Genomic DNA, 18,717 nt, shown 5'->3' with positions numbered 1-18,717 from the left:
AACCTCGAGATCAAAAAGGTGATCTCAAGCTTGTTTACACTAGATTTAACCTAACTCGTAATACTTTAATGTTTGCCTTTTTCATTACACTTACCCCTTAAATAAGGTTCACCCTGTTAGGGTTTACGATAAAATATTACAAAAATACCCCTATAAATAAAATATTCCAAAAATACCCATGTGGCATAAAACTGAAATAAATAAAGTAAATTAAAGAAAAAAATTAAAATAATAATATTATTGGGTACATAACATTACACCCCCTTGGAAGAACGAGTTTGTCCTCAAGCTCGAAAGTAGGGTCTGTAAGCCGACGTCTCCACCTGTGCACAAGTAGCATTTGTGGAGCAGTGTCCTCCCTGTGAATGCCCCAACTCAGCAACTCAGGTAGACCGAATTCAACCTTACGATCTAGACGTCCAGGACGTAACAATGTTGGATTCAATGTATCAGGTCTATTTGTAGCCATCAGGGCTAGGATATTACACGAACATCAAACCCATCAAGCTGATTACCAACGTCAAGCATTGTAAACTAAACTTCATTAGCACCACCAACACCATCATCAAAACGAGCACCACCTATGGCATCCACGTCATAAAAAAAACAATGCAAACCACCATTGAATGAGCCAGCTGAAAAAGTTTGCGGGCCGTCCTTGCCCCTTCACCAACATATTTTTGGACAAGCTCACTACCAATAACACGAATAAAGCAGGCAGCTGGTCTGTTGGCTATAGCTTTAGCTAAGAGAGCCTTACCTGTCCCTGGAGGACCATAGCAGAGAACTCCCTTTGGTGGGTCAATTCCTAGTTGAACAAACCTATCAAGATGGAGCATAGGCAGCTCTACAACTTCTCGCATCTTTTCAATCTGCTCCTTACAACCACCAACATCATTGTATGTCACATCAAGCTTTTCTTCAATAGTCATAGTAACACTAGTATCAATTTTTGGAGGCAAAGGAATCTGAATCTGATATTTGTTGCGGTCAACACCCACGCGCTTGCCTTCTTCGATATCTGTTGGAGAAACCTTATCCCCTAACCCCACAACCACATGATCGGACTTGGCAAGCAATTTCAAACCGTCAACAAGCTTGGAAAGATTTGAAGCAACGCTGCATTGGACAGCAACACGCACCATAGGGGACACAAAGAACTTCCTGGCTCGAATTGGGTGAGCAACTACTTCTTTCGTACCAGTCAAAGTAGCATTAAAGAACTGATCCAATCCGACCAAAGACTCAGTATGGCCACAAGGAACAACGGCATCAGACTCCAGCGCTGTCCCCATCCAAATGATAGTTTTCTGGACGTTGGGCATATATAAATCATTTTGTTGGCCCGGTGCAGAAGTTGGGCCCATAACGCTAACCATCATACCAGTGTAGACCTTACCAGCAAAGGGACGCCCAAGGGCAATAAATCGACCTTTAGTAGAGGCAGGAATCATCTGAGAAACATAAAGGAGAAGTGGACCATCCAGAGCACAGTTGCTACCAGGTTTCCCAACTACTGCTACAATACCACCCGGTAGGTACTCATACCCATGATCACCAACCCCTTCAACCACAGTTTGAGCTCCATAGTGACGCACCCAAAACATATCAGCAGCAGTGCCATTCATAAATGTGAATGCTTGAGGACAGTACCACGTTATGTAGTGAGGAGTGAATTGGTTGTATCCGCCTTGTTCAAGTAACTGTGTTGGACCCTTGAAAGCCTTCACAAATTATATCAGCATGTCACACGTAGGCCCACGCTCAACATTGCTATTGGTCCACAACGCATACGCCACCCAATCGTCTGGGTGGGCCACTGCTTTTGTCCAGGCAAGGTGCACATTAACCATTTCCCCAGTGGCAATAGCCTTCTGTGCATAACCAAAAAATCTATCTCCATACGTTGCAGAACCAAGAAATGGCAAATTGAACTCACTACCCTGTGAATCTCCTCTCACAATAGGGCCCTGCGAACTACCTATTATGATAGCATATATACCACTCAACACATTTAACAAGGTCACTGAAAAAAACTTGCATCAAGTAGACTAAACTCAAAAAACAATTGGTTCAGCTTCTCATCATCTATGCTCTCAACCAGGTTCGTCAAGTACAGGTGCAGCCCTTGGTACTTGTCTCCAGTCACCTTATAAATCTGCTCAAACCGTCCCTTCAATGTTCATATCACCTTTGACCTTGCTTCAACAGCTTCAAAAATAAGTTTTGCATCGCCATTTCGGTTGGTCAATCTATCAATATTTGCAAACACACTGGCAGCAGTACTGTCAGATTCCACCTTCACAATGGCAACAAGTGCAAGAGGCTTATACGTACTGCTGTCCACACTGTCTTTTTTAAATTTGGCCGCTGAACCAAACCCATCAGCATAGACAGAACGCCCATCACTAGTTTCAGCAGTCAACAATTTATATTGTGTTGCTGCCTTGGCACCCGGTTTGGTGCTGAAACCTTGTTCCCCCATTTCTGCTACGCAAGTGAGACCATCTGCAGGACAGCCATGGCGACAATCAACAAGATGATGCAACCCAGGAGCGTCAACAGCTTCCAGAATCCGTATATCTCCCGGATGAAGACAAGGATTCTTTGCTATTACCAGAGTCCCAATGATCATTTTCGCATTATATTTTAAACCTGGAAATCTTGAACCATGCTCATTGCAAGACTTCTCTAATAAAGGGTTGGATACTTGGATAAAGCACTGTCCATGTTCAAGTACCCCAAGCAACCTAGCAATCATCTCCCCAATGGGACAAAGATCCTAGCCTTGTGTAAAAGGTCCCCTACCTGGGCAGACCACAGACAAGAGAGCATACCTCTAAGATAAGGCTCAGTTTGAGGCCTGAAACCAGCACTTAACATCATGGCGGCATTATTGCCATGTTGACCATATGAAGTAGTTAGAACCTCGTATGCTACCCAAAAGAATTCTATCTCCCTGGGATCAAAAAAAGGAAACCCTTCCTCTGCAATTTGACAATTCACCTCTGCACAAGTACTGTACGAATCCACAGAAAAACAAACCCACCAAAAAAAAATTTCCCGATGTCCCTAAAAAATTAGTTTTACTTCCGACATCCTCCCAAAAATTTGATATCGACTTGCATAAACCCAAGCCAAAATTCCCACATTTGGGCTCTGGTTTATGGCTTCCCGAAACAGAGAGCTTTCTTTCCCAATTTCCGAACTACGTTGCTACTGGTCAGCACCTTGGAGGCCCTTCAACCGCATGGAACCACCAATTTGAACTAAAAATAGATGACGTTTCAAAATTTTACCCCAAATTTTGTTGGATATGGTTCCCCATTGGGCTTCCGAGGGCACGGTTGAGGCTGAAAATGAGAATCCAAAAGCCAGAGACCACCGGATTTGTTTTTGATGGCGCCGATGGAGCCTCCTGTGTGTCCGGTGGCGAAAGGCAAACCTGCGCTGATGTGGCGAATATGGCTTGTGCTCATCGGCCCATTCCGGCAGAATTTGGGCCCCATAAACTGCGAGTTCAGCCAGTGTCGTGGTTTACGTCGTCGGTGGAAGATGTATGGCTTCGTGGGAGACAGGGGTGGGGAAAAACCCCTTTGATGTGCATGATTTGGGGTCGCCTTCGTTTGATGTCCCGATCGAAATAGTCATCGAAATATTTTCCTTTTGCAGATCTGGATGGGGTTCCGCTCGCCGTGAGTCGTGTTGGTGTGCTTCCGGATTTGAGATCTCCCCCCATCTGACCAACGCCGACAATGTGGTAGCGGAAAACCCCTCTGATTTTGCCAAATCATCGTCGTTGTTCGGCTTTGAAATTCCATGCACAAAAATCTTAATTTGTGGTGACGCAAAGCCTCTCTACCTCTTCGAAACTGAGATTGACCCCAAATCCTCCACAGAGGCTTCGGCTGGTAGACGGGATGAAGTGGTTACTTGGTCACCGTTTTCCCGTCGGAGACAACTTCTCCAGTGAATGCCTCTCGATACTCCGTTGTTAAAAAATACTTTACCCAGGTTGCACGCCATTTCGGTACTCATTCTGCTCCAATGCCTGATGCAGCCATTTCTCTAATTTGTCTATGCATCGCCACATTCCATCTTCTTGGTTCATCGTGTTCCCGCTCTGATACCAGTTGTTACGGTCCAGATCTGACACAAGGATTCTTTGGGAGGATCTGAGATCTACCACGAGTTACGGATCTTCCATGCATTACTGTAGGGATACTAGAAAGACATGGGGAAGACAAAGATCAATGGAAGATGAGAGAATACGTGGGTTTTTAGGAAAACCCTAACCTCGAGATCAAGAAGGTGATCTCAAGCCTGTTTACACTAGATTTAACCTAATTCTTAATACTTCAATGCTTGTATTTCTCATTACACTTACCCCTTAAATAGGGTTCACCCTGTTAGGGTTTACGATAAAATATTATAAAAATATCCCTATAAATAAAAAATTCCAAAAATACCCTTGTGACCTAAAACTGAAATAAATAAAGTAAATTAAAGAAAAATAATTAAAATAATAATGTTATTGTGTGCATAACAGATGACTCATCAATGATTCTTTTTATTAAATGAAAGCATTGAGATTTATATATCTCAAAGTGGTGAAAGCTTGTCAAAAGCTATTTTTCAGTCAATTTACAAGTTTTGGCTCAAAATTAGTTAGGAGGTTTTTTATTACCCGAGACCTACTCAGTCACCTAACCAAGCTTAGACCACTCCTTCACGAGGAAGATATTTTGGCTCATCAACAACATGGAAGAGCATGTCTCCAACAGTGATGTTCATCTAGAAACAATTAAACAATTTTGGGAAACATGTGCTAAATTGTACTCTAGCTCAAACAACCTACAAAGGCCATATAATATCCTCCAAAGTATGTTTAATACTAAACAAGGAGAAAATCTACATGAGTACTTGGCACAACTCAGGGGTCTTCTTCAAGAGTGGAAGCTAGTTCAGCCCAACTTCATAGATGTTTCTGTCCAAGACAAGCAGAAGGAAGCCATATCAACCACTATCTATTTAGCGAATATCAAGCCTAATCTTGAGGTTGTTAAAACTCAACTCCTTAGCTCCTCCACTATTCTCACCTTTGATGATGTATGTGCCACTTTAGTCCGCATTCCAGACGCTTCTTCCCCCTTTCCTACTGAAGTGTCATTATCTATGTACTCCGGTAACTATGGCACTCCAACTGACCGAGCCAAAGGTTGAGGTGAAAATTATAGAGGAGGCCAAGGAAGAGGTGGAAGGAATGGTCTCTCCAGAATGGATAGTAAGGAATTCACTCATTGTGGGAGATATGGCCACACCATCAAACATTGTTGGAAACTCCATGGCAAGCCAAAATGGGCCACGAATAATCAAGCCTTTGCTAGTGGTACAAACGAGGACAAGTTTGCACCATCACTAGACAAAAACACCCTTATCGATGATAAGTATGACCTATTCCAAAGGATGAAAACTCGGATTGTCTCTCCTCCAAGCTCCTCCACCACTACTTACAAGTATGTCTCTCCTTGTCTTTTCGATAAATTTGCTACCATAGCTGATGGATCCCAAACTAAAGTTCTCGCGAAAAGTTCCACCTTTGTTATGTCATCACTTCCACTAACAGATATCCTCTTTGTTCCTACCTTTCCCTTGAACCACATTCTATTATTCATCTTACTAAACATGTCAATTGCTCCATCACCTTCTCACCCACTTCATGTGTGTTTTCAGATCTTACAATGAAGCAGGCAATTAGTTGTGGCCATGAGCAAGGGGGGCACTACTACCTAGATGTGCCTTAAATACATGTTGTCTTAATCAAGCACACCAAGGTGAGTCTATGTCACGATCGGTTGGGACATCCATCAGCACCATCTCTTCACCTTCTCTTTCCTGCATTCAACATTTTGTGCAATTTAAACTGTGAAGTGTGTCAACTATGCAAACACCAGAGAACCATATATTCTCCTCGGACTGAAATTAAAGGTGTTGCTCCCTTTTCTTTGACTACAAAGATGTATGGGGACCTTTGAGCATCTCAAATATTTACCAAGTTAAGTACTTTATTACCTTTATTGATGATTTTACTCTTGTCACATGGATATTTCTTTTGAAAGAGTGATAAAAAAAATTATCTATCTTTTAGTCCTTTCATGATATAATGGTCACTCAATTTGGTCAAAAAATAAAAGTAATTCGCTATGATAATGCCAAAAAATATTTCTCTAATGACCTTGACTCCTTTTGTTAAGAACATGGCATTATCCATCAAACGTCTTTGTTGGAAGATGGGCCCAAGCCCATAAGATATGGACCCACCATGATCACACGAGTTGGTGGGACCCACCATGATCATGTGAGGTGGCATGATGAGTCATCACAAGAGCTGGAATCCTTATCACATGAGTTGTAAGATTTGGCACGAGTTGGAATCCTTATCACATGAGTTGGAAGATTTTGAAAATCTTCCTAGATAATTGTAATTGATTTATCTTCTCTTGAATTGATGTAGATTTGGATAACCATGATTGATGTAATTAGGTTAAGTTCAAGGGGCATATTTGTAATATTGTAGTTTGATTAATCTTTAAATTGAGCTTTAAGGGAAGCATTAGGATATAAGTCCATTACCTCTTCTTCTTATTATTTTCTCTCAATGAGGCCTCTCTTTTTCTCCAGGAGCTAAATCCATGGAGTCCTGAAAATCAACAATATTGTGTCTACATCCCTCAATAGAACGGTGTAGTAGAATGGAAGAACCATCACCTTCTATAGGTAGCCCGCGGATTATTATACTCCATTAAAGTATCATACTTTTACTGGAAACATGTCATTCTTACTGCATGCTTTCTTATTAATAGTTTTTCCTCTTCTGTTCTCGGTCATAAATCCTCATACTCATTATTATTTCCAAATGATGACCCTTTTTTACTTCCCTTGCGAGTCTTCGGGTGTAAATGTTTTGTTCATGTTACATAACCACAACGAAGTAAACTTGATCCGAAATCTTTCAAGTGTGTTAAATTTAGGTCGAAGGCTCTATCCCAAAATAACTAGCCATGTAGGAAACCTCTTATGCCAACTAATAAACTCAAGATCTTTTATTTCACTAATCCATGTGGGACTATTCCTTAACACTCTCCCCCACGTGTAGGCACGTGGATAATTTGGGTAGAGGCCCTCACGTGGTGGCACATGGATAATTTGGGTGGATGTCCACATATGAAAGCCTTCCTTTGATACCATGTTGAATTTATGGAAAAGAAAAATACTTCATTGACTTATTATAATCAGAGTACATGAGCCTCTATTTATAATAGAGGAAAGTAGTAGAGTCCAACTACAATTAAACTACCTTTGTCCAAATTACACCCAAACTCTAACACTTAAACATAAGTCCTAGCATAATTAAATAACCCAATTTCCTAGCATAATTAAATAACCCAATATAAATAGACTCCTCTATGAGTCCTGCTTCCATAATAATTGTAGCTCTGTTAGACTTCTTATTGTGTAAGACTTCTTATGCCACCTCACGTGATCATGGTGGGTCACATTTCATATGGGTTTGGGCTCATCTTCCAACACTCTTAGATATGTGGGTCTTCCCTGATCTTATGGGCTTGGGTCCATCTTCCAAAACACTTGGATATGTGGGCCTTCCTTGGTCGTGTGGGCTTGGGCCCATCTTCCTTGTAGAGAATAGCAAAAATCAATCAATAAGCATGAGATCAAGCAAGGTAAGGTAGCAATTCCGCATTAGATCTTTCCAAGATCATTCCAAAAATATATTTGACTCCAGCTTAGGATAAACCAGTCTAGAATAGGTTCCTCGTGAATTAGGCAAGATATGATTGATCTGAAATAAAAAAAAATCAGGCCTAATCAAGAAGACATTGTGAGATCTTCAAAAACATCAATCTTTCTTCAAATGGATTGGCCTCAACTACACTTTCAAAGGACCACTTCCTTTCGTATTTTGTGTTTGATTCATTTTTTACAATACAATATTCTATTCTTGATTTTCAAGAACAATCAACCAACTCGTGGCTCTCAAAAAAAAATTCAAAAAATCACAAAGCCGAGTAGAGTTCTTCAAACAACTCTGTTAATGGAGAAGCTTAGCATAGAAGCTAAGTAATTAGATTTTTTAAATCCAATGGATAAAAAACCACTAATAATAGTTCTCAAGAACATTTTTATTCATTAGGAAAATCCTGTTCTCACAAAACATTTTTATTCATTAGAAAATTCTTGTTCCCACAAAATTATAATTTTTATGTAAAAAAATCTTAACATAAACCTATTTTCAGCCAAGAACTTGCAAACCAAAAAAACTGCCTAGGTAAACTAATTCTAATCCGAGATGCATAAATCTCAATAACTTCTTAAGATGAAGATAGCAATAAGATCATCTCTGAACCATCTTCTAAAGATCCGAAAACCAAGAGCATGAAGTAATAATAACAAGAATAAAAAACTTATCTCATAAGCTTCAATCTTACTTGACAAAGAGCCTTCTTTGAGTAGCTTTGATCATAACTTCTTAGAACATTCTTTCGACATGGGGATCCTAAATTTGATCTCTAATACCATATTGAATTTAGGACCCCTTGATTGAAACCTTGAGCAGGATGCAAGAGGGAGAAGAAAAAGAGCAAAGAGAGAGAGAGAGAGAGAGAGAGAGAGAGAGAGAGAGAGAGAGAGAGAGAGAGAGAGGAGAGGAGAGAAAAGACAGAAAAAGACTTTAGGCTAGAGAGAGATTCTTCCACGAGTTGAGAAGTGGAGAGCTTGATTGAACCCTTCAACCAAAACCCCTATTTATACTATTTCCATTACATATTTATGGAAACTTCAAAGATAAGTTAGGATCCTTAATATCCCTAATTACATCAATCATTATTATCCAAATGTACATAAACCAATGCAAGATAAATCAATTACATTAATCAAGGAAGATTGCCAAATCTTCCAACTCATGTGATAAGGATTCCAGATCGTGTGGTCATGGTGGCTCCCACCTTGTAACATAATGAAAATTTGTATGTGACAAGAATTTTTAAATACGGGGGAGAACAAGATGAAGAATTTTTAGCCAAAGAATTTTGAAGACCAAAATCTTTTTCTTTACGAGCTGAAGTTATAAACTCTAGCTAGAGGGAGAATGTTGAAGAATAAGTATGGAAGAGTCTTACATAACTATCCTGGAAAGGAGTCTCATGGAAAAAAGGTTCAGCCAAAGAAGAATTTTAGTATTATTAATCTTCTACTTTATTTGAGTTATTTAATCATTGTAGGACTTATCTTTTGAGAGTTGAACATTGGGTGTAATTGGAATAAGGGTAGTTACATTTAACTCTGATTCTATGTATTTTCCCTTTTATAAATAGAGACCCAGTATAAGTAATTTTCAACAATAAAGGAATTATATTTTTTCCTCAAAAATTTAACATGGTGTTTGAGCAGGTTATACAAAAAACATTCAACCCATAGAGACAATGTGCTCCTTTCCTTATCTATCATTTATATCAATTTAGTTGAGTTTCTTTTACATTAAGTACTCTCCTTTCCCAACACCCTTTTTTCCTTGGAGTTTGCAACTTCAAACCTCCCTTTTCATGTTGTAAATTATGTATTTCCATAAATATCAGTAAATTTAGTTATCAACACAAAATATTTTTCCAATTAAAATTTTCTAAAAAGAGAAATTGATATCAAAATTAGAAAAGCTCAGACAGTAGAAAGAATCGAGTAGCTGTAAAAAGCTTCAATTTTTGGGACATTTTATACTATCAAGAATAAAATATTATATAGAGAATTATATTTCAAAAGGAATATTTTTTAGTTGATTTTCTAAGCCAATAAACTATATCTCAGTCTGATGTCTTCCTAGAGAGACATCAACATGAGAAGACTCAAAGACCACTAAAAACATGGTGCTAGCAAAAATCCAAATTTGTGTGCTCTTTCCTCAAGATAAGTCTATGAGTTCCATTTCTGGTTGCTTTTCCTAGAGGTCATAAATTCTTGACTCCAAAGGTGCCATATGCCATATAATTCTCCTTTTCTACTATGTCAAAATCTTATTTTCTATGTGCCGTATAGTAGTCATGCATGCCAAAGTTTCTCCTCTTATATGGATGAAAGTTTCTTCAAAATTCTATCTTTAACGAACCTTTTTGTTGCATAAAATTAACTTTTCTCCTACTTGAAACTCTAAATTAGGACTTGAGGTTGTTCTGAAAGAGAAAAAAGGGAGAAGAAGGGCTTATTTCTCTTTTTTTATATTAATTTTTTCTATTTTATTTCCTTACTTGTTATCATTGACTCTTAGGTTCAGAAAAGCTTCTTATTCAACTCTCTTTACTACCTCTATATGTCCTTGAGAGTCCACCAAAAAATTCTATTTTTTGGGTCAATTGTGGTAATAGTTTTGCTCCCACTTAATGCTATTTTATTCCTTTAAGAAAACTTTAGAAGAGATGATCGAAATTTGATCTTCTAAGTTTTTTTATCCCTTTTGCATGCCAATAATGGTCACTCTTGTTTTATCCCGAATGTGACATAGTGATTCATAGGGAAGAAGAAGAGAAGAGAAGAATCAAGCCAAAAGGAAGCTTGAAAACCCTAGATTCGTTAATGCGAACGCACACCCCCGAGCTCATTTAGGAGATCTCAAAACCCTTGTTTACTCTAAATCAAGACTTACCTTTCCTCATTCCTTTCACCCCTTAAATAGGGTTTACGCTAACAAGGGTTCAAGATAAATAATTATAATAATGCCCCTACAGCATACTAACTCATCAATTGAAATAAAAATGAAGTAAAAGTAAATAGAAAGAAAAGCAATTAACTTAATACAAAATGACTCAGCCACTGCACCGCTACATGACTCAGTCTGCTATTGTGTTCATAACATCACTCCCCCCTTGGAGAAAGAGCTTGTCTTCAAGATCGAATGTAGGGGATGCGTGCCGAAACGCCTCCACATCTTCCAAAGTAATATATATGGCATCTATGTCAACCCACTGGGTGACAAAAGCGGTGTAAGCTCTCCAATGTAACACCCCGGATGGAGAGATTGATGTATCCGAAACCCTCCACTAGTTTTCCCAGTTTGCAACATGTTCCACTAGAATTTTTTATTTGTTTTTTGGGTGAGAATCCAACACTACTAGCATCACTCGCTGTAGCAACCCACCACACGGTCAAGCAACCAAACAACAGTCTGAACTATCAAATGCTCCATTTTAGCAAGACCATGATTGGCCAACAAGATGTTCCACCATAATCTTCTGAAACCCATGTGAGAATAAACCCATCATTGTTGCAAGACATACAGGAATACAGTGTTCACATCTTTGCATTCCAAAAAATTCAATTCCTCTATGAGATTTGGTAAGAGACTCTTCTAGTATCATCCACCTGAAGTGCCTTCACAGGCATGTCATGAAACTAGGGAGTAACATCATACACCCTACATACCAATGGTCGGGCAGTTTCAAATTGAGACACAACTCTGATTTTTGAAATCCAAACATTCATAATTACTACTGTCTGCCCAAGTTCTTTCAATGTACCCTCATTGTTCTGTGCATAAACTGCTACTCTTGAATCACTCTGCATATCCTTTGGAACTCCACAAGTAGGCGTAGCAGTACTGGTTACGACCCTGACTAATTTTGTGTATATAAATCCAATTTCTAGGACCCGAGCAACTCCAGGACTTGGACTGAGATCAAGTAGCTAGTCCATGCAGAACCTGTTGTGTAAATTGAACTCATAGTCTTTCCTGGTTCCATAGTGCCATGTCAATGTAACTACCATGAGAACAACCACAAAGAAGATGAGAAACCCTGCACCTACATGAAGATTTAGCACACAAGCTGAAAAATACATAGCTGATATGGCTCCACAATAATTTCAACACAAGGCAGAGATCAGTATGTTATTCTTGTCCCTTTGATCAAAGATTGAGCAAGCACTGGTAAGTTTCCCCAATTTGCAGTAACCAGAAATGAGAGCATTCCATGCTGGTAGAACTTGCTGGTACCTGCCATCAAAAATAGAATGAGCAACTTTGATTTCTCTATATTTGGCATACATGTCAACCAAGGTCACTACCAACTTGCTACTCATAGGAATATTGTCTCTATGAACCAAGTCATGAATCCACAGACCAATATCTAAATCCTTCAACTTGGCACAAGTTGAGAGGACTGAAATAACAGCAACACCATCTAGCTTAACACCTGCAGTCATCATTTTTTTGAAGAACCCAATAGCCTCTTCAGGTGGCCTGTGTTGGGCATACCTGGCAATCATACTAGTCCACATCTTTGGTTTGTTGAAAGAGTTTGGAGTGAACTGGTCACTTAGCTCAAGCGCCTCATGGAGCTGACGTACTCGACTGAGAACAACCACCCTACAGGCATAGTTTTCAGTCTTTGGAACCAGACCATGTTCATCAAATTTCCAGACATTCTTGACTAAAACACCATGAGCGTAAGCACTGAACAGACCCAGGTAAGTTACCTCATCTAGTCCAACGCAATGAGTTTGCATTTTACGAAACAATTCAAGTGAATCTTTGCATAACCCATGTTTTGAAAAACCAGAAACTTCCTATATGGATCCACACATTGGATACATATCAATCATGGAGTTTCTCAAAGCCAAACACAACTCCAAGACATTGTGGACAGCAGACTGGTGCGTCTTTCTCCCTTGCTCCAGAGCACCAAGGTGAGCACAACGATTAGCCATGCACCAGAAATGTGCAAACTTGGGGCTGATGTCTTACATAGTCAACTCTTTTGGAGGCATTTCATCAAGTATAAGGTTAGTCCACTACAAGAGATTGGTTATCTAAATTGTGGGAAGCAAGAAGATTTCTTGCTGGTCATGTAATGCCACTGGCTGCGATGTTTTATCTGATGTATCTCTAAATTTCTTAGGTTGTCTAAGAGACACATATCTGCTAAGGGTTTGAATCAGAAAATGTAGTTTTCGGGCAGATTGACCTTCAATACTGCTAGAATAGTGTGCAGTGCTGGAAAAAATAGACTGTAGCCATACCAAAGGCCCTCTTTAGTTTGAAATTTAATTTTTCAATTATTCCAGAAAGACGAATTATTCTATTTGATTGGCTATAACCCAATAGCATGGCCGACCAAGCAACAACATCTCGTGTAGGCATTAATTCGAACAACTCCCTTGCAAACTCCATATTACCCCACTTTGTATCTGAGTTATCCCCATTGTCAATGTTATGATTTGTATTTCCCATTTGTAAGCCATGTTGCATCCATAGATGGAAATAACGAAAAGCACATTCATACTAGCCAGACTCGACACAATCATTAAGAGCCACATTGGAGCATGGAGCATTAGGTTCATAGCCAAAGAGGAGCATGTCAACAAATGTGTGAATTGCATGCTCCATTGGAATAAAATTTTTAATGATGATTCCATACATGATTATGTTCCCACACGCAGCAACCATGAAGGGAACCTCCATTCCATCAACAACACCATTATCAGGGGCCCCTTCCTATTGAAGCAGTTTTAGATCGAAGCCCATTGGACCCAATTTCATCTTTCACCAGGGCAACAATTTCCACTTCAAAATCGAAGTCTCATGATTTTTTTGCCTTTCGGTTTTCATAAACTATCAATGGCAAAAAAATGAAGTTGTTGGGTAAAAATATTTTATGCCCTATGACAAAGTCGAGTCTAACTTGTTGCCAACGGTGAACAACAACCACATGGTGCTTCTCCACTCGGAGAAGCTTGGAGAAGTTAGATCGACCCTCTTCGGGACGACCGAAATGATTCGCCGAGACAGAGGCAGCTCAAAAAATTTTTGTCTCTTGTTGTGGGAGATGTTTTGCTTGCTGTCGGAAAGGGGATTTTGAGGTCGAACCCAAATCAGGCAGTTCCGAGGTGATCTTTGCACAATAACCCTCCGATTTTGAATTTCCGGGCTCCACGAATTCAGATTTCCACGACGTGATCTAGCTGGGAGATTTGAGGTCGAATGACCTTCCTTTCTGTGCCCTTAGCAAGATGTGTCTCGATTGCGGCCCATTCCTTAGATATTTGAATGGAAGATTGACGCATCTCCTGATGCATCTTACATACTCTTGTGCGCATATCCTGAAGCATCTTACATACTATTTTGTGCATATCCTGGAGTAGGGCAAGTATTTTCTCTCGGGTTGAAGAATCGTTCAATGTGTTCCCACTCTGATACCATTTTTTATTGTCATGGATCTAACACAGTGATTCGTAGGGAAGAAGAAGAGAAGAGAAGAGAAGAATCACGCCGAAGGGAAACTTGAAAACCCTAGGTTTGTTAAGAAGAACGCGCACTTCTGAGCTCGTCTAGGACAACTCAAAACCCTTATTTACTCTAAATCAAGACTTACCTTTTCTCATTCTTTTCACCCCTTAAGTAAGGTTTATGCTAACAAGGGTTCAAGATAAAGAATTACAATAATGCCCCTAAAACTTACTAACTCATTAATTGAAATAAAAATGACGTAAAATTAAATAGAAAGAAAAGTGATTAACTTAATACTAAATGACTCAGCCACTGCCCTTCTGCATGATTCAGACTATGTTATGGTCATGGGTTAAGTACCTATGTCTTTCGCTCCTAAGAGGTCAGTCTTTTGGGTAGTATTGGCTAGGTGCTTAACATTTGGTATCAGAGCTAGCGCTACGTCGCGGGTTCGATTCTCATGTGCTGCAAGCGGCGTGTGGAGGTGTGTAGCCCTGGGTGGAGGGGGAGACCTAGTAGAAGGGGCGACCAGAGTGTGTTCCCACACCATGGGCCATCGTTATAAGCAGAAGGGGGGACCTGAGTGTGTTCCCGCACCTTAGGGCCGTCGCTAGAGTGGGTCGTCTCCGGTGTAGGTTGTCGTGGGCGTCGGCCTCGCGACAATGGGTGTGATGTTATGGTCCTGGGTTAAGTACTTATGTCTTCCGCTCCTAATAGGCCAGTCTTTTGGGTAGTATTGGCTAGGTGCTTAACATTTGGTATCAGAGCGAGCTTCCATGTCGCCAGTTTGAGTCCCGGGATGCGCAAAAGCCAGATTAAAATACTGTTAGGTCCTTGTGATAAGCCTTGGGTCGGGCCAGTGTCATTGTGTGGGCGCAAAGGCTAGATTAAAATACTGGTAGGTCGTGTCTAGGTATTATCGCGGTTGGGCTAGTGTCATTGTGTCGCCGTGGTCATTGGCTCGCGAAGGTGGGGTGTGATGTTATGGTCCTGGGTTAAGTACCTATGTCTTCTACTCCTAACAGGCCGATTTTTTGGGTAGTATTGGCTAGGTGCTTAACAGCTTATAATTGAGTTCATAATAGTATGCCATAAATTCTCCTCTTATATGGATGAAAGCTCCTTCAAAATTCTATCTTTAACAAACCTTTTTGTTGCATAAAATTAACTTGTTTCCTACTTGAAACTCTAAATTAGGACTTGAGGTTGTTCTGAAAGAGAAAAAAGGGAGAAGAAGGGCTTATTTCTCTTTTTTTCTATTAAAGTTTTCTATTTTATTTCCTAACTTGTTATCATTGACTCTTAGGTTAAGAAAATCTTCTTATTTAACTCTCTTTACTACCTCTATGTGTCCTTGAACTTCCTCCAAAAAATCCTATTTTTTGGGTCAATAGTAGTAATAGGTTTGCTCCCACTTAAATGCTAATTTATTCCTTTAAGAAAACTTCATAAGACATGATCAAAATTTGGTCTTCTAAGTTGTTTTATCCCTTTTTGCATGTCACTCTTGTTGATTCCTAGAGCCTTCTTCACATAATAATAACAAGGGATTAAGAGAAGAGAGAACAGGAAGAAAAGAGGAGGAGAGGAGGAGAGGAGAAGAGCACTAGCTCAGGGTGAGGGTAGGAGGGAAACCAAGGGAGAGAAAGAAGAGAGAGAGACAAGAGGGATCACGATTCTATGCTTAAGAAATTGAGATTAATGCTCTTCCCCATGCCTTGAAGCTTTGTTTATAGTTTTGAGAGGGTGTTTACAAAGACTACAATGCCCTTAGGCCTACATACTTCAAAAGCAAAAAACACAAGAGTATATACACCAGCTTGTATTATTACAATTCTATGCCAACTTTATAAAATTTCCCCTTATTTACTAACCATGCCACCTTGTGCCTTATATACCATCCATGTCACTCCTACTTGTGGGTGGCTTCCTTTAACACTCCTCTTCAAGATGGTGCATAAACATCATAAATCCCTAATTTTTTACATGTATCCTGAAGAGTTGTTGTTGTTACTGCTTTTGTGAAGATTCTACATGTTGGGTTTTTTTATGCAATGTAGTGCATGGTGAAGTCTCTAGCTTTTAGCTTTTCTCTGATGAAGTGGCAGTAGATTTCGATATGCTTGGTCTATTGCTGCTTGATTATCATAGATTAGTTGCATTGATTTTTTTACAAGAGAAACCCAATTCTAATAATAAGGATTTTAGTCATATAATTTCACTTACTGCATGGGTCATGGCTTGGTATTCTACTTTTGTAGTTGATCGGGCTACAACTATCTCTTTTTTACCCTGCCAAGTGAATAGATTGCCACCTATTGTTCTACAATACCTAGAAGTGGATTTTTTGTCACTAGGTGTTCCTGCTTAGTCTGCAGTGGCAAACCATTCTATGTTGATGTGTCCATGGTTTTTGTAAAATATTCTTTGTCCTGGACTCCTTTTTAGGAATCTAAGAATTCTCTCTAGGTCCTATCAATGGGATATTCAAGGATGATGCATGAACTGACTAACAATGCTTACTACAAAAAGAAATGTTAGGTCGAGTTACAGTAAGGTAGATTAGTTTCCCAATGAGTCTTTCAAATCTTCCTATATCTACCTCATCTCCATCATCCATGTGTAATTTGGCATTTGGATCCATTAGTGAATCAAGAGGTTTACAGCCCATTATACCTATTTCCTCCAACAGATCTAGAACATAGTTTCTTTCTAGCAAGACTATGCCATGTATTGATTGCAAAACCTCTATGCCAAGGAAGTATTTGAGTAAACCCAAATATTTGGAATGAAATATCTAGCTTAATTCCTCCTTTGTTTTTCTATTCCATTTTTGTCTCTATCGGTCAAGATAATATCATTCACAAAAACAGTCATGAGTATTTTGTCGATCCTAGCGTATTTGACAAATACATAGTGGCTAGTTTCACAGCTTTTGAACTTGAACCTAAGAATTACCTTGCTAAAATTGTCAAACCATGCCCAAGGAGACTGTTTTAAGCCATATATGGATTTCCAAAGTTTCCATACTTTCTCCCCCTCAATCACAAAACCAAGTAGTTGTAGCATGTAAACTTTTTCTTGGAGATCACCATTTTGAAAAATATTTTCTAGATCAAGATGGTAAAGTCCCATTGAAAAGTTGCAGCAAGGGAGACGAGAATATATACCGAGTTCATTTTAGCAATGAGATAGAAGTTCTCTTCACAATCATTCCCATATGATTGAGTGTACCCCTTGTCAACTAATTAGGCTTTGAGATGAGCAACACTACGATCCGCATTATGTTTCACAGTAAAGACCCACTTTCATCCAACTAGTTTTTTGTCAGATTGTAATGTCATGAGATCCCAAGAATGGTTGGAATGCATGGCTGTCATTTCTTCCTCCATGTCTATTTTCTAACCTAGATGTTGTAGGGCTACTTGAAAATCTTAATGAAGAGTGATGGAAGAATATTATGCACGCAATAACATTATTATTTTAGTTGTTTTATTTAATTTACTTTATTTTATTTCAGTTTGGGCCATAGGGGTATTTTTGGAATTATTTATTAATAGGGATATTTTTGGAATATTTTATTCATAGGGATATTTCTGTAATATTTTATCAAACCCTAACCGGGTGAACCCTATTTAAGGGGTAAGAGTAATAAGAAAAGGAAGCATTGAAGTATTAAGAATTAGGTTAAATTTAGCGTAAAGAGGCTTAGAGTTCTCCTCAACGAGCTCTAGGGTTTTCAAGCTTCCCTTTGGCTTGATCTTTCGTTTTCGTCTTCCCCATGTCTTCCTACTACCCCTATGGTAATGCTTGGAACACCCGTAACCCGTGGCAGATTGCAGATCCTCCCAAAGAATCCACGTGTCAGATCCGAGACCATAACAACTGGTATCAGAGCAGGAACACAATGAATTATTCTATATCTCAAGAAGGAACACAAGCTTGCATGGAGAAGGTATACAATTCCGCGGATAAACTATGTAAAGAATTTGGAGAGACACGAGCATTATATGAAATTTTCATGGAATGCTGGACAAGGGAGCCACGCGCTGCCGCAAAACAGGTCACACGACCTGAATTCGCCGAGCATGACAGTCGCACAGAAGACGCAGAAGCTCCCTCGGACGAACAGAAGAATGTCTCGATAAAGCTCTCCAAAAATCGAAAATCCGATGGCGGATACACCGAAATTTCAAAAATAGAAGAGGATCACCGTTTCCCAATGGACGCCGTGCGTATCTCCACACCTAAGCTGCAGCGGGGAGGTGATTTCCTAACAGAGGAAATCCCGAAATCATCGGCACCGGAGGATTTTGGGATGACCGAAAATCTGAAATCGGAGGGGAATAGAAAATTCCGTCAGCGCCGTAGGCAAAATTTCCGACGGAATTTTCGCTGGGCTCTGTTCCGGGGGGCTGAGAAACAGAGGT

At 39.6% G+C, this 18,717-nt stretch overlaps 1 protein-coding gene across 1 annotated transcript; it reads right to left on the bottom strand.

The window, feature by feature from the left end:
• Positions 1–11,925: 11,925 nt before the first annotated feature.
• On the bottom strand, positions 11,926–12,567 carry LOC137959368 (putative pentatricopeptide repeat-containing protein At5g40405). Its single transcript, XM_068806767.1, has one exon. The coding sequence runs from the start codon at positions 12,565–12,567 to the stop codon at positions 11,926–11,928; it is 642 nt and encodes a 213-aa protein (XP_068662868.1).
• Positions 12,568–18,717: the final 6,150 nt, after the last annotated feature.

This window comes from Aristolochia californica, unplaced genomic scaffold (assembly GCF_029961685.1).
Source record: "Aristolochia californica isolate CCGP_79_NKW_82.1479 unplaced genomic scaffold, dmAriCali1.0.hap1 SCAF_3, whole genome shotgun sequence".
Lineage (NCBI taxonomy): Eukaryota > Viridiplantae > Streptophyta > Magnoliopsida > Piperales > Aristolochiaceae > Aristolochia > Aristolochia californica.
Note: the sequence above shows the minus strand (reverse complement) of the source record. Positions and strands in the feature narration are given on the sequence as shown.